Consider the following 15686-nt stretch of genomic DNA (forward strand, 5'->3'; position numbering starts at 1 on the left):
TTACTTACCAGAGTTATCTTCTGTAGTAACCGCAGAGGTGGTCATAGCCTGGCTGCTGCCGCTGCTGCCAGGTTGAGATTCATCTCCAGTCCGAAGCGTGTCAAAAACATGACATTCATTATAAAATATTGCATGTTGTGTGCGCAAATGTTTCTGCATGTTCGTCGTGTCTCCACTTTTCAATGATTGTAAGTCGCCCTGTTGCCATCTTTTTTGGTAAAATGCAGCCAAACTTTAGAGCGTTTGAACTGAGTGGGTGCCATTGTCTACTACTGATTGAACTGCATGTGCGAAACTTGCGGAAGTTACGTGGCGTAATTAGTCGTGCATGCTGGAATTGAGCGTGTGTAATTTGTGCTTTCTGGAATTTATAAGAGAATCATTAGATAAACTGCCAAACGATTCCATGGAATTAAAACATAACTTGACCTCTCACATTGTTCCATCTCTATCACAGACCACATCAAAAACATCCACTGTTGCACAGTGGCATAAGTGAAGTCGGATTCTTTGAGCACCGCAGTTGTCTTTTCAAGGAAAAGTGGTTAGGAGAGGACATAGGAGGTAATTTCTTTCACTATTACTGAATTTGAACAGCTTTATCAGGGTTACGAAATGCTTCCTGGTCTTTTTACTCATTTAGAAACCTTCTTGAGCAAACCTTCCAGTTTCTCTCTCACCACCACACCTGCAAGCAACAAAAAAAGAAGGAAAGAAAGACCATAAGACTGGTCAGATCAATAGATATTCTTCAGACTAGTCAATTTTCAGTCAATCCAGTGTTTCTGGATTTATTTATTTTTTTTTTGGTCACACAATTGATCATGAAATGTATTGGTGAGATGGTAACCTACCAGCAAACCGTGCAGGAAAAACTATATAACTTTGGGCTGAACTGTCCACACTATCATTCCTCAACCATAAAAGCCTGCAACAACTTCTGTAGAAGATTCAATCTCTTTTATAATGCTCATCTCATGACTTTAGATTACTGTGTTTGTAATTACAGGATCTCCTGTTGTCAAGCAATTTTCCATCTCAGGGATCAATAAAATCAAGACGTGACATATGGATATAATCCTGCTATAAACAGTTTTACTATTTACTTGTAATACTTGGATGTACTTAGCTCACTTAGCTTGACTCCTGATATTATGGTACTGATATTTTACTTGTCAGTACCATCTTGTCAAGATGATGTGATGTTAGCAGCTAAGTCTATGATTGTGTGTTCATGATGTGTAGCGTGAAGCCTAATTTGAGGTGATGTTATATTTTGCAGTGTGTCACCTGTATACTGTATTATTTAACTGTGTCTCCCTTTGTGATAGCAGTGATTTACAGACTCAAATATTCTGTTGTTCTCCATAAATCAATCGACTTTAAGACTTTATTAATTTCTACACAAGCTCCCCAAAATCATCAATTCTTTCACATTTTCAGACAATTTTCAGTCATGACAACAAGTGTATTGCTTAGAAAATATATATAAAAACGTACATGTTTTTTTGTCAACTTTCCTCTGGAATGTTAAATTAAACAAAGTGCATCTCACGCCTCTAAATATCAGCAAAGTATACAGCAATTAGATAAAATTAAATAAAATAGCAATTAGAAGAAATATATTTTAGTCTCAGCCACAGCGTCATTACTGTCATTGTTTGTTTTGGTTTTTTTTTGAGAGATACAGTTTACATTTTTTCCACTGTGCAGTATCATAACTACCATCTATAACAGTATTTTCAAGTAGGTCTGCAATGCTGCATTAAGTGCAATCCAGGATCCAGTGCAAAAACAACAGTGGTCACTAAATTAACATAGTCCGTGAGCGGGGTTCTTTGTGTCATTAAAGTAATATGCATACACATAACCCAAGATCCATTACCCCTTGAGTACTGTCATTTAAATGTGCAACAGCATCTCCATATGAATCAAACATTTGTCTTTATATATATTAGTCTTATATCTTTTTTTTCATTTTTTTTTTTACTTTTTTCAATACGCTCTGGTAATCTGGAAGTTTCACCAATATTACCAATATAAATTATTTTCTTGTTTTCTGGGGTTGTTGGTTCAGCAGCTGCATAAAAAGCTTCAGTCCATCAGTTACTAAAAATGCAAAACAGAATAAATAAATGGTATCAACTGAATAATATAATGACTTAATTCAAATAAATTATCCTACTCCTGTTAGTTCTTCACTTCGAACCTACACGCTGATCTTGTAACTTTGTGAGCGTTTCCTACATAACCTGAAAAACCACACAAAGTAGAGGAACATCATAAACAGCCAGTAGCACACGTAGACCGCAAGGCCAAAAATAAGAAACTCTGCCTCCTTCATCTTGGCTGGAGTTGACCAGTCCATAAAACTCTCCTTGTAGATTGTGTAACCAAACCCAGCTAATAAAAGGGCTGCCCACACTGACAGAGGGAGGAGGGGTATATAGTTCCCTACAATCTTACGCCGGCCCGAAGTCCCCCAGCTGCTTTTGTTCATGGTGATAATGGCAAAGTACTTAGCAGGCAACAAGCTGGTCATGTACAGAGCCGAGTACAGAGACATAAACACCATCACTATGTCTCTGCGCAGGATGCAGGCAAAAGCAGCTTTCACCAGCCCGATCAGTTGGATGCAGCACAGGACCCAGAGGATGTCCCACAGTGTGCCAGTCCAAAACAGCTGGATGATGGTGGCGGTGACAAAGAAGGGGAAAATACCTGACACGATGGACTCGTAGGTCATCCAGAGGTGGTGCTTGTGCCACCACATTGCATTGTAGAGCCACTCACGGAAGTAAGATTTTGTCCATCGTATCTGCTGGTTCAGCCAGCGCAGAAACTGACTAGGCGTCTCTGTGTAGCATTTGGAGCGGGCTGTGTATCTAAAGGAAAATGTGAAAATGAGATATGGAACTCATCAAGACTCATCAAGATATCAGTGTCTGATGTCATTTCTGTGCACAGTGTTGATAAGGTTCTTACTTTGTGGCATAGCCCATGCTCAGCATTCGATTGGTAAGATGTCTGTCGTCCCCAAATGTGCAGTGAGTTCCCAAAAACTTCTGATTGTACCAGGACTCCAGAAACTGCTGGAGGATGTCGTTTCTGTACAGACCTTCATGGAGCAATACCACAAAAACAAAGAAAATATTAGTTACAACCATGCATTAAAGCCTGACTATCATTGCTTGACATGTAGAATCATAACTTTGATCCACATCACAGAAAAAAAATCATTTTCTTACCCAAAGGACCACTTATGCATGACACACAGTTGAAGAAGGACTGGCAGGCCCTCTCAATGTTGAAAGCCATCCAGTACCTAAGACTGCTCATGAAGCTGATAAAACTTTCTTTCTGGTTAAGGATCATCACATCTCCTCCCACAGCGCCATACTTGGGGTTGCTCTCCAACACTTTACACAGCTCCATGGTAGCCAGAGGGTCCAGCTTAGTGTCCGAGTCACACACCTGGGGAGGAAAAAGGCGAGTCATGTCATTAAAAATGTGCAACACTATATTTTTCCTTTCTTAACATTATCTTGACTGACAAAATACAACTGGAATATGTGTTTGAAAAGAAAAATAAATACCTGTATATAGTCAACTGATGATCCGAGGGCTTTAAACGCTGTGTACATCACCTCCCGCTTGCCGCCCCACTTCTGCATGATGCACACACACTTCTTGCTCTGGATGAGGCGCTCTACAGCTTTTCTCTGTGGATCCTCCCCTATAACATAATCAGCATCACCCCCTGGGCCCATTTCTGCTGCCATTTCCACATCCTGGACCTGGGTGGGGTCCCATGTATGATAGTTGTTTTTCCACACATAACAGCCAGGGTCTTGGTCAGCAAACACCTCTCTGAACATTTCCATCATATATTTGTCATCATTGGAGTTCCCGTCTACCACCATGATGATGCGCAGCAGCTCAGGAGGATAATTTAGAGCCTTGATGGAGTTAAGGCAGTCTCTGAGATAGATAGGGTCCTCCTGGTAAGCGGATATCGTGAAGCCGATGGTTTTGTTAAAAGTGCATGGCTCTTTATAAGCTCTCATTCGCCGGTGCTCAATGAAGGCGAAGAAGCTCTGAATCAACACATGGACTGCGAGGAGTAGTCCATAAAAGCCAAAGGTGATGATTCCATACACGGAGGTCGCCAGCTGGAAACCCTCCACATAGGCCCACACCATCACGCCCAGGACCAGCAGAGCGAAGAGGAAAGTGAAGATGGCGTAGATTGTTGAGCCCACTTTCCTCAGTAAAGGTTTCAGCTCCATTGTGTTTCTTTACCTAAGAAGCACAAAGACGCCACATGTTAGTATGGCTTGTACGAAACTTGTTGGTCCTGGTCATGCTAAAAATGTACAGACACTTGCTGCGGTTTGGAAAAATGGGTGTATGAAATGAGCTGTTTTATGTGGACTGTTGTAAGACATTTTAACAAGCTATATGTACAAGATGGAAAATGGTACAGCTACCAGGCAGACAAAAAGCTTTAAACTCCAGTCTATGGTTTATTAAATGCTGAATACATGACTGTTACTGTTAACAAACACATGTAACAATTCGGGTGGTATAGCAGTGTAAAGTAAATTCTTCTACATTTAAAAAAAATTAAATTGTTTAACTTGAACATGTACTCAGTGACATCTTATTTATAGCATATTTAAAACATTTAAGAATACACACACACACACACAGAGAAACAAGTACCATACCTTATTCTGAACAGATAACACCTGTGCTGTCAGCTGGCTACATTAACTTTCAAATAATAAATAACTAAAAGAGAGAATATAAATGTAACATGTAAAAGCTTTAGGAATAACAGAAATGTTGTTATTTAAAATAATAGTTCTTTGTTGTTGTTGTTGTTGTTGTTGTTTTAAATCACATCATCTTTAATGACTTGTCATGACTTTACTTAAATTGTTCAGTTTTGATTTAAATGTCTCAAAATGTATTGAAATTTCGAATTTATGAGTAATTCCTAAGTAAACAGAAAAAAAACGTAAACGTAAATAAAAACAAGCCAACGTTATTTATATTCACCGTACCTGTATCAAGTTCCCTTGGATTTAAATTGGCTTTACATCCACTGCTCCAATTGTGTTTCTCTTGTCTGGCGACTTGTGTGAAGTTTTTTGGCTTTATAGGCTACCAGTTTGAAAAAGGGACGGAGCCATGTGTGCGCGTTTTATGCCTTGGAGATTATCAATTACGCGCGCCCCCGCTGACTCAATCGTGAGTCAGGAGGAACTAGGCGGGTATCCCGGACCCGCACGTCTGAGGACTTCAGCAGTGTGCGCATGGCTGCATGGCTTTTTTTTTTCCCACTTTAGAAATTAAAAGTCTGTGACCTCCGGAAAGAACGAGAGAGCTGAGCTGTTGTGAGAGAGAGGGAGCAGTTTGGAACCAATTGGACCTGGGTCTTCAAGAGGGGGTCCACGACCCCTAGGGGGTTCTCAGAGTTACTGCAAGGGGGCCGCACCAATACTCTTTTTAAACAGATTTCTTTTTGTTTGTTTGTTTGTTTTGTCTTTATAAAAACATCACATTAAAAACATATTAACCCAAATCCAAAACCTAAGACATTTTTTTCCATATTACTTATTATTGTTACATATCATTTAATTAATATTTGTATTCGTTTTTGTTTCATTTCATTTGTTGAACAGAGTGTGTGTAGATGTGTTCAGTCACATTAACCTTGAGACAGAAAAGATAAGGAAGCCCAGAAACTGAAATCAAGGTTCGACACAAGTTGGATGCTGCCCTCTGCTGTCTCTTATCTGAAACTGCAACAGTCAAACCAAAATGGTACTAAGGTATGGTAAGCTATGAGAGGAGTCAAAGCCAGTGTCACAAACTGAATGGAACAGAAAATGAAATGACACTGAAGTCTTGTCTCTGTTCGTTTGTACTAATCTCTGACCTCAGAGGATTAAAGCAGCCCTTTCTGGTTCACTGAGTTGCTGGCACTGTCCTGATTTAACCATGATTACATCCCTGGAGTTTTTTTTTTTTTACAGGGGAATCTGTTGACCGCTCATGAGGGTCCACACCCTTAGCCACAGGAGCTGGCCTTAGCGTCAACACGCTTCAGCTCAGACCCAAATAGAAGCCACCAGGCGGTTGATGTCATGTATGGAGGCTGTGCCAGTCATGTGTGTATAGGAACAGGGAAGTGGCTCGACTTACTGGATATGTTATTATGTGTGGGGGTTCTCATGAGCGCTGCATGTTTTCATTAATGTGCTTTACAACACTGTGCTGTACATAATCTTGTTTTGTGGTTGTGTAGTTGTTATGTTTTACATGAGAATCCTGGGCTGCGCATGGCCATGTCTATCTGTCAAAGGGGAAACTTGGAAAAGAAGTAAATAAAAAAAACTGAAGTCTGAATGATTTTCTGTTTTTGCTTTGTTTGTTTTTGGTGCAGCTTAATTCTAGTCATGATGATGGGTTTGCCTATTGTCACTACAATGATATGTAAAAAGGGAAAGTATAACAAGCTAAATGCTTCAGTCTACACATTTTCAGTCATTTTGTTTTCCCTTTTCCCCTTTTAATTGAATGTCTAGTTGTTATTTACACTACTATATATCAGCTACCACTAGTACTACTTTAACTTCCTGCCACTTTTTATATGAAATTATTTTTTATTTTTTATTATTAACATGTTTTTCTGCTATTGTTTGATCACTTTTAATTAATAAATTCTAATATGCTGTCTTTTTTCCAATTAAATATTTTATATATGCCTGTGTGAGGTATTTTTATTGAGTCTTTTCACATATTGAATTAGTACTCAGTCAACCATGTCAGATATTTTCCCTTGCTTCTTTTTTCCTTTGAAAGCTCCATTTTTATGAAAGGTCAAGGCTAAACTGCTGATTTCGTCTGACATATCTTTAGTTAATCATTGCTGAGGGATAAACTGCATTAGTGTGTGGCTACTTTAAGAGCACGTACTGTAAAGGACACTGCAGGAGAAGGAGAAGGACTCTTTTACCAAGCTACTACAACATCTTAGTAGTAGTATGGTTTGTGGAATTCTGTAGGATTCAAAATACAGACGTCTGAGTTTCCAGAATCAACATCCTGAAAACCATGTTTTCAAAAAACAAAACAAAAAAAGTGCAGCATCCAGCATGCTTCGTAGAGATGAGAGCTATTTATTATACACAGCGCATGAGTACACGGAAACCTCGTTAGGTCTTTATTCGGTGGTCAAGCAAATGCCTGGTGACTCACTCCTCTGCTCTGTGCCACACCCAAGCAACCAAAATCCACTTAAATCATTTGGGTATTTTGTGATCGAGCATTCTCACATGTGCACCTGATGCTGCTTGATTGCTAGTTTGTATGTTTGATGAAGAGGTCACAGAGCGGTGTCACTGGCACGGAGTTATTTTCTCCTTTTGAAGCTCAAGATGTCTGGCTCCTACATTTATATTTTTACTCAAATGAACGCTAACTTTAACATGCAGGCGAAACCAGTACAACTTGGAACTCAAACTGCAATCTCATAGAGTTTGGATGAGCTACAGCTAAAAATGTTACTTGATAGTCAACTGTCTCAGTACCACATATGTAGCAGCGCTGCCTAATCAGTGATTATGGAGTGTGGCAACATGTTTTATAGTTTCAAACCACAAAAAGCAGCGTAATAGCATTTTTTGCTCCTCAGTGATTTACTGTTGTCTGACTGCAAATGCCAGGTTTGTTTCTCAACCCTTCTGTGTTTTACCAAGGAATCCATGAGTAAAAAACATGCCTGCCATTTCATCGTAAAGTCATCCTGAGTCAGAGCTCATGCGGCCAAATACTGTGACAGCCATGGAGGCAGCTAGTTGTGTTACACAGTATATTACACTCTTTGATACTTTCCATTTGGATCTACAGTCAGGCCTACAAGAGCTATGAATTACTGAGCTCAAGTGGCTTTTTAAATACACTAACACACGAATGACATACATGTTTTAGATACCTGCCGAGCAAAACACCTGTCTGTCTGTAATGAGAGCTGTAGCAGTCATTACTATGTGTATGTGTGAAGACATGAGGAGAAAGACAGGTGTGCTTCTCCCCACGCAGCATGTTTTATTTGTAGTTACTTGCTGTCATTCTGACAACAAATCTGTAGAAACCACACTGAACACACACACACATCAAATAGTCGACTTTAATATCTTTGCTGCCTAGCCAGAGGCCATGGTGTTCTTGATCCAGGAGATGTAATTGCAAACTTTTGTGTACACCCCAGGCTTTTTTCTCAAAGCGCAGCCATGCCCCCATGACACAACTCCCTGCAGCTCTCCGTCACACACCATGGGACCGCCAGAGTCACCCTGAAGATAAAAAAAGATTAGAAAATTACCTCCACTGGTGCATCTTTTATATAAAACAGAAGAAACATGATCCATGATCTCTATATTACCTGACAGGAGTCCTTCCCTCCCTCCAGATAGCCAGCGCAGATCATGTTTTCAGTGATTTGGAAAGGATATGAATTAAAGCATGTGTCATCACTCAGGAGAGGGGCTTCCAGGCACTGCAACTTAGCAGGGTATCTTGCTGGAAAAGACAGAACATAAAAGAATGTTTTTATTTACAATAATGGCATGAAAAACACACAGTTACTCTAGTTTGTGCAGCAGCGTATAACTCACAGCCCTCATTGCTGGAGCGAATACTCCCCCATCCAGAGATCTGGCACATTGTTCCATCACTGGCACACTTTGAGGGAAGTCTAGCAGGGCGTACATAGCTGTTCAGAGTGGCAGGTTGACTCAGTTTGATCAGCATTATGTCACTGTCCTGTGTGCGGGAGCTATAGTCAGGGTGGCGGATGAACTTGGCAGACATAATGTACTGCTCAGTCCCCTCAGGTTCCCAGATGTCATGATCTCCAAGGCGAATTTCTATATTTGACCTGTAAGAAATAAATCCATCTTTAACTTTATGCTCTTGCTGCTTCCACGCGCCAAGAACTAGCAACCCAAGGGGAAATCACAATGAGCTCTACGACATAAATCCATCAGCTGCTACAGTTTGGGTTTTTATGTTGTAAACAGAGGTTAGCGATCATCTTTCTTACTTTGGTCTGCAGTGTGCAGCAGAGAGCACCCACTCATCAGACAGAAGAGTCCCACCACAGAAGTTATACCCAGTGAAGAGAGAAACTTGGTAGGGCACAGAATTTTTTGGACACTCATATCCACCGACGATCTTGTCATCATCCTTCAGGGCAACTGCAGATAAAAAGTAAAAATAAAGTGACGAAAACATCAAAATTTGTGCCATTTAATGCCTGTAGTATACTGTACCTGCCCCTCCAAAGAGAGTCAGAAGAAGGAGAAGCTTCATGTCTGTCAGCTCAGCAGCTTAAATGTGCCCTCACACTCTTAGATTCGAGTATTTTAGTCCTCTTATCTCCTTTCTCTCAAGGTCTTCTATCGTCAGAGGTACACCTCAAACATTTAACATGTGTTACATTTCCCCAGAACACTGGGTTTAATGTACACTAAACAGTAAAAGAACATTTCACTTCAGTTCTGTAAAAATAACAGTGAAAAACAGCTTGGACGAGGAAACAATCTGAATGGCATTTATGTTGTAATGAATGTGGGGTTTTTTTTGCGATTTCCATGAGCTTTTGAGTAATTTTCCTCCACATTTAAGTTCACTGTTCTTTGTAAATTTAATCTCACTGGAGCATCAGTACATATTTTTTCCTACAATAGATTTATTACAGAACCATCTGCTGTGTATTACATTTATACCACAAAGTGACATTCTACCTGATGGATGTTGAGTAAGATTTGGTATGTCGGTGGAAGTTGTGGTTAAAGAGTAAAAATGTGCCATTTCCAACGTGCCATTTTTCAACACCCAGAGTGCCAAAAAAAGGGGAGAAAAAGCAAAACTAGTAGAACTGAAATGTTTTGCTTGCTCATATAAGATAGGCTGTCTGCTATCAGTGAGCTGCTGCCTGGAGCAAATGCAGTATGTATGCTGTGTTGCAATACACAGTTTTGTTGGCATATTTGTTAGCCTTTATACAATTCTACAAGCTTGGGTGTCATATACACGATTTATTTAAATAAGCTACACAAAAAACAACCTGTTAAGCAGAACCTTTGCATTTTACGATCCTGTTTTGAAACTCTACCCGTAAAAGGATTGGGAAACAAATGCATCTGTTACATCTTCATCCCTGCTTTGTTGCATGACCTATGTAAAGGAAATCAGCACTCTTACTGTTTTGACATTGCAGAAGTCATTGCTGAGTCAATGTTTCAGAATGGAGACATACTAAGACGTACAAGGCACGGTTACTCATGTATAAGCATAGGTGTTTATCAGCACCAGACAGGAAAACATTTAAATGTGAGGGTACATTTTACCAAACCCTATGATTATACACTTAAGGCTAAAATATAACGCATTCCCATCCAGCACAGGCAAGTTCTCCCTCCCTTATGACTGTGTGGCACACACACACACACACACACACACACACACACACACACACACACACACACCTCAATCCTTTTGCAACCTGAAGATCATTGCTTGTATTTTTTGATTGCAATCAAGTGCAATATCTTGGCACATTCTGCTGAGAAATGTACTCTGTCTGAAAAAATACATGTAACAAACATCTCATGGTTGTGTTTGTTCACGTGTTGTGTCTAGATTTCACTACACTTACACCCCAGAGATACATTTCAGTTAAGCTTTCAACAGGCTGCAGGTCATTTCAGTGACATTTATTAGAGAAAACCTAAATTGGGAAAATCATTAAAATGTGTGATAAATGCAAAGAGTCCCAGAGCCAGTTGCTCAAAAATGTCTTTGATAGTCTCACATATGACATCCAGATGCTGCTTTAGTTGCACATCTGCACAAATAGCATTCAAGATGTGATCAGTTGGATAAATTAACCCTCTGTGGTCCTATCAATCATCAGGAACTGCTCGGACCCCAGAGGGTTACTAAATAAATACTTTGATGCTGTCACTGCAATCTAAAACTGCCAGCATTTTTTCCAGCATTTGCCACCCTATCTCTTAGTTACAATTTATGGAAAGGATCAAAACTTCCATTCATTTCACCATCTGGTTCTCTTGTTTAACCAGTTCCGGTTTCCCTAATCCCCATTCCACTGTACCTCAAAATACCCTCGGACAGACAGAGAAAGCACTGTGTCAAAGAACTGTATGACTTATGCACTGCCAGGCTTGTTTGCTGTCTAACAGAGCCCAGAGCTGATTATTCATATCCCTTAGGTTTGCTGAGGGGGACCGGGCGTTGTGGTTAAAGTAGGGACGAATGTAAGGAAGTGGTTTAGGTTATTGAGGTTGAACTTCTTTTTTTCCCCCCATGTGGTGTATTTCATGGAAAAAAACTGTCACCGAGCCATAGGAGTGAAAGACGCTGGCATCGGGTTTTGACTTGAAAAACAAAATTCCTGACCTCTCCATAACCGTGAGACAAGGGTTTGATTTCCAGTCAGCACCGCAACAAGATCAACAAACCTCTGAGGTTTCAGGACACAGTAGATTCCCACTATTTGTGTCTTTGTAAGAGCGTTAGTGGAGTCTAGAAGTTTCAACACAACAGTTAGTATACCAACTTTCTACAAAAAGGATTTAGAAATGATGTGAGCTCACAGTGTTTTGCACTCCAACAGCGACAAAAAATACTGGGTGTATAACAGTGACGCTGGGAAATGTAGTATGTCATTAGTACTTCACCATCCCACACACAGACTTACATACATTTGAGTTGTGTCTTTCTGGTTGCTCCCCCACCCTCCCATCTGTTTAGTGAATAATAAACCCCCAAACTCCAACTGCATATATCACTCTCTGCTAAAACTAAATTCCCTTTAAACCTCCACTAGTTGTTTTACACACCCAAATTGGTATTTGTGTGGCACACACATAATTACACGTTTGGTTGGTAAATCAAGAACTCTGGCAAGCCCTGAGCTCTGAAGGCTTCCCTCAAACTATAGCCTTGGGATAGCTATTAATATCCCCTACAGACACCAGCAAAATGCTCTGCCTTTAAGTTCTGTTACAAAACTATACAGCACAAAAAACATTTTTTAAAAACACACTTTAGCACAGAAACAAAAAATGGAGGATGTATTTCTCAACGGGATCATAACCAAACAAAGTGGTTATACTGTCTAGACTTTAACTAAAACAGTAAAGTCATTTAGTTTTACAAATGGTGCTGTTGACTGTAGTTTAGAGAAGCGAGTGATTAAGTTAACTGGGTCAACTTATTTTAAACAGTTTCCTGTAGTTAGAATGAATTGTTTTTGGACGGTGTAAAATTTCTCTCGGTGGGGATTCAGATGCTGAATATTTATACATCCAGAAAAAAAAGGCAATGATAACACAGACATGAGTCCTCCTACACACTCCAATAAAGGGTGTTACTCTGAGCTCATGCAGAGACTGAGAGCATGTATACACATACATGCAGTGTGTCTCTCTCTCTTCGCCTCTCTCTTCTCATTACCTCCCCCTCACATCTGGAGTATTGGCAGGACACAGTTCCTGTGTGGTGTGTGTGTACATTAGCTGGGGACTCGGTTTTAAGGTTGGGCAGGTCCTAAAAGCTCATGCTGTGCAAATCTGATCAGTTCAAGATTTGGAGCCTCATTGTGTTTCGCCGTGTGAACAACTCTTCGTGGTTTTGATCATGAAAGCCACTGCCATCACTGCTTCTTTGTCTGATTGTTTGAAGTGTTACTATTTAGAAGGTTTTTATTATTGTTATTAAAGATTTTGAAGTGTACCTAATTTTTTTTTTTTGTTTGCTCTATGATATGAGTGTTGCCAATTGTCATTAATTTAAATATAACTTGGAATAATTCAGATGTTTTCAGTGTTTCAGGTGCTTTTCAACACCTGTTTAAAATTTGCTGTTAAAGGATGTCAAATTGAGCCACATGAACTATTGGGATTTTTTGCCTCAATTTCCCTTTTACATGTAAAATGTTAAGAAGCCCTTATTTCTGGGAATAAAGAAACAGTCCAGTCATCATGTTTGAATAACAGAGAATTGTACAAAAAAAATGAACTCACAAATGCACAATGTGTGGGCAGTAGGGCAGCAACACCAAGAGTAAAGAGGAACCATGTGGGAGGAAGCATAACCATGAAGTCAAACTCAGATGAAATGTTTTTTCCCCACTGAAAGGTAGGGCTATACTCTGGGGGAACATGAGAATGATTTTCAGTCTCTCCAGCCAACACTCCCTCATGTCCATGCCTCCATATTTTCACAGTTTTCATCTCTTCCTATTGTGATTTTTGTTACTTCCACATGTGATCATTTAAACAAGAAACTCACTGCTTCAACTTTAATTATGTCAGAAAGTTACAAAACGTCTTTTACTTTCCCCTGTTATTAGTTCAAGATGAGGTTTCTTCAATTTATTTTCAATAACTGCTTATCCTTATCAGGGTTGGAGCCAAACACAGCTTCCACTGGGTGAGAGGATGGGTATACCCCGGACAGGTTCAGCTTAGACAGACACCAGTGACAGTATAAAACTTGGACTTTGTATGCATGGCGTCACCCACAGGTTTCTGAAGAGCCGTTTTCAAAATGTGGCAGCTCTGGTCACCGCCATGTTGGCAGTCCTGCCTCTGTTTCGTCCCAGCTAATCTAAAAATCGCCAAAGACATGGGTTGTCGACAGACCTGAGGTGGGCTGAATGATGCCTGAGTGCTCAAACAAGCTATCCGTAATGGCGCCCACCTGTTAATCAAAGCAGTCATGCTGTTAATCATGCATAACTTTAAACATTAATAAAATTTAAATGGGTGAGTTAAAATGAAATTACAAAATGAGTTATTAGTTAAAAGACAAAAGCTGTTTTTTTTGTACCAGGCTGTAAACCTGTTTATTTCTGTTGAGAAGTTGGACATTTTAACATAGGGGCTAATGGAGATTGACTTGTTCTGTTGCCAGCCTCAAGTAGCCAGTCAAGGAACGCAGTTTTTTGGCACTTTTGGCTTCACTTTACAGCCACTGAGATTGCTTGGCTGACACATAGAGACAAACAATCATTCATGCTCACATTCACACCTATGGGAAATTTACAGTCACCAATTAACCTGCATGTAACCACAAAGAACCCACACAGACATGAGGAGAATGTGCAAACTCCACACAGAAAGGTTTCAAACCAGGAGAATTCTTGCTGTGAGCCCACAGGGCTAACCATGCCTAAATTTTCTTACTTATTAAGCTGATCTGTATTTCAATCTTATAGCAAGGTCTTGGGATAGATTTCACTCCTATTTTCTTGGGACTCTAAGAGCTTGACTTCAATATATCTGAAGAACAACAGCAGCAGGAATGTACCAGCCAGGTTTTAAAAGATGAAATCGCAGGAAATTACAGCTCTCATTTGCTTCAGGGTGTGTGTATGAATTATCCTTTGTTTTAATCTTGCAGTCAGATGTGCGGTTGTTTGCCAGTCCCATTCTGTAGTGACTCCTACACTTGGGTACCTTTTGACAAATGTTTCAGGAATGTATGGTTCAGTCAGTAATGAGTATTCCTCTGTGATCAAAAGCATCTCATCCTATGCCAAGAAAAAGATGAACATTTTTTGCCTTAGCTAACTAAAAGACTGAGCTGCAAATACAAAACCACACTGCATACTTACTGCAGTACTTTGTAGTGGCCTGTTTGGTTGCTCAAATTTATAACCTGTTTCATGAGTTTCAAGCGTACTTCTCTTACATATAAAAAAAAAAAAACAACTTCAGATGTGTTTCAGAATCTTAAAAAATAGATGCAATTAAGTTTGCAAAACATCATGCAGGAGGAGCATGTGATTAACTCAAAACTGTGAAATTGCTCCAATACTGTGATACAGAAAGATGAATTTTTACTCCAGATCTGTTTTGTTTGCAGATTTAATTCTACAGACGTGTCCACAGTGTCCACCTTCAAATGGACAGTGGCACAGAGGGAGTAGCCTGCTTTTTCATGAAACCCTAAATTATCGACAGATGCTGCTGTGACTTTCTTATACATAGTGCAGGGTGAAGAGACGGGACATTCAAAATATGTAACCTACATGTCCAGATGTCAATTTACACACAGTCAACATGGAGTTATTACACTTAACCTCAAGCAAACATGAGCTCAGCCCACAAAGAGAAAAACACATTACACAGCAGGATCACTGAGAAGTCACAGCACTTTTTCTCAGGTAGTCATCTACTACAACCCACAATTTATGCATTTAGTTGTTTGGTTACTTTAGTGTTTTCACTTGTGGAGTTTCCCAAAGGACAAAGCTCCATGAGGCATTCGAAGAAGACGTGTCTTGGCAAGATTTTTTTTGTGTCAGACTTCAGATTAGCAAGCAGAGCATCACACTTAAGAGCACATAAGAGCTACTATTGAGAGAGCAGCGTGTAGCACTTTGTCAGTGCAGAGGATGAACTGAATGTCTGTATTATTATTTACACATATAATGCATCTTCAGTCTGTGTGTATTCATGTAACCCGTCTATCAATGAAGCTTAAATAGTTTTAGACAAAAAAAAAACATAGTATGGAGCACAAGAGGTTTAATGGTCTTTAAAGAGGAGGGGGTGCATGATGCTTAAGGCCCCGCCTCG

The 15686-nt window shown here is 39.8% G+C and overlaps 2 protein-coding genes across 5 annotated transcripts; both read right to left on the bottom strand.

The window, feature by feature from the left end:
- Positions 1 to 609: 609 nt before the first annotated feature.
- Positions 610 to 5278, bottom strand: has1 (hyaluronan synthase 1). Of its 4 annotated transcripts, none has more exons than XM_027286382.1 (6): positions 4731 to 4841; positions 3597 to 4302; positions 3249 to 3474; positions 2986 to 3118; positions 2722 to 2885; positions 610 to 688 (listed from the first exon to the last, which is right to left on the bottom strand). In XM_027286382.1, the coding sequence occupies exons 2-6, from the start codon at positions 4287 to 4289 to the stop codon at positions 636 to 638; spliced, it is 1269 nt and encodes a 422-aa protein (XP_027142183.1). In that variant the 5' UTR covers positions 4290 to 4302; positions 4731 to 4841; the 3' UTR covers positions 610 to 635. The 4 variants fall into 4 exon arrangements, with proteins under 4 accessions (XP_027142183.1, XP_027142182.1, XP_027142181.1 ...); XM_027286381.1 differs by lacking the exon at positions 610 to 688 and adding an exon at positions 1671 to 2109; XM_027286380.1 differs by lacking the exons at positions 610 to 688; positions 4731 to 4841 and adding an exon at positions 5070 to 5278 and having other exon boundaries at positions 1671 to 2885.
- A 2902-nt stretch (positions 5279 to 8180) lies between these two features.
- LOC104932383 (trypsin) lies at positions 8181 to 9456 on the bottom strand. Its single transcript, XM_010747589.3, has 5 exons — positions 9345 to 9456; positions 9116 to 9269; positions 8688 to 8950; positions 8456 to 8592; positions 8181 to 8366 (listed from the first exon to the last, which is right to left on the bottom strand). The coding sequence occupies exons 1-5, from the start codon at positions 9382 to 9384 to the stop codon at positions 8217 to 8219; spliced, it is 744 nt and encodes a 247-aa protein (XP_010745891.2). The 5' UTR covers positions 9385 to 9456; the 3' UTR covers positions 8181 to 8216.
- Between the last annotated feature and the right edge of the window lie 6230 nt (positions 9457 to 15686).

This window comes from Larimichthys crocea, chromosome XIII, assembly GCF_000972845.2.
Source record: "Larimichthys crocea isolate SSNF chromosome XIII, L_crocea_2.0, whole genome shotgun sequence".
Taxonomy (NCBI): domain Eukaryota; kingdom Metazoa; phylum Chordata; class Actinopteri; family Sciaenidae; genus Larimichthys; species Larimichthys crocea.

Coding starts and splice junctions, on each gene's coding strand:
- has1 (XM_027286380.1), bottom strand. CDS start 4,289: ATGGAGCTGAAACCTTTACTGAGGAAAGTGGGCTCAACAATCTACGCC. Junction 3,475..3,596: donor CATCAGTTGACTATATACAG/GTATTTATTTTT, acceptor TTTCCTCCCCAG/GTGTGTGACTCGGACACTAA. Junction 2,886..2,985: donor AGCATGGGCTATGCCACAAA/GTAAGAACCTTA, acceptor ATTTTCCTTTAG/ATACACAGCCCGCTCCAAAT.
- LOC104932383 (XM_010747589.3), bottom strand. CDS start 9,384: ATGAAGCTTCTCCTTCTTCTGACTCTCTTTGGAGGGGCAG. Junction 8,951..9,115: donor GCTGCACACTGCAGACCAAA/GTAAGAAAGATG, acceptor TATTTCTTACAG/GTCAAATATAGAAATTCGCC. Junction 8,593..8,687: donor TCGCTCCAGCAATGAGGGCT/GTGAGTTATACG, acceptor TGTCTTTTCCAG/CAAGATACCCTGCTAAGTTG.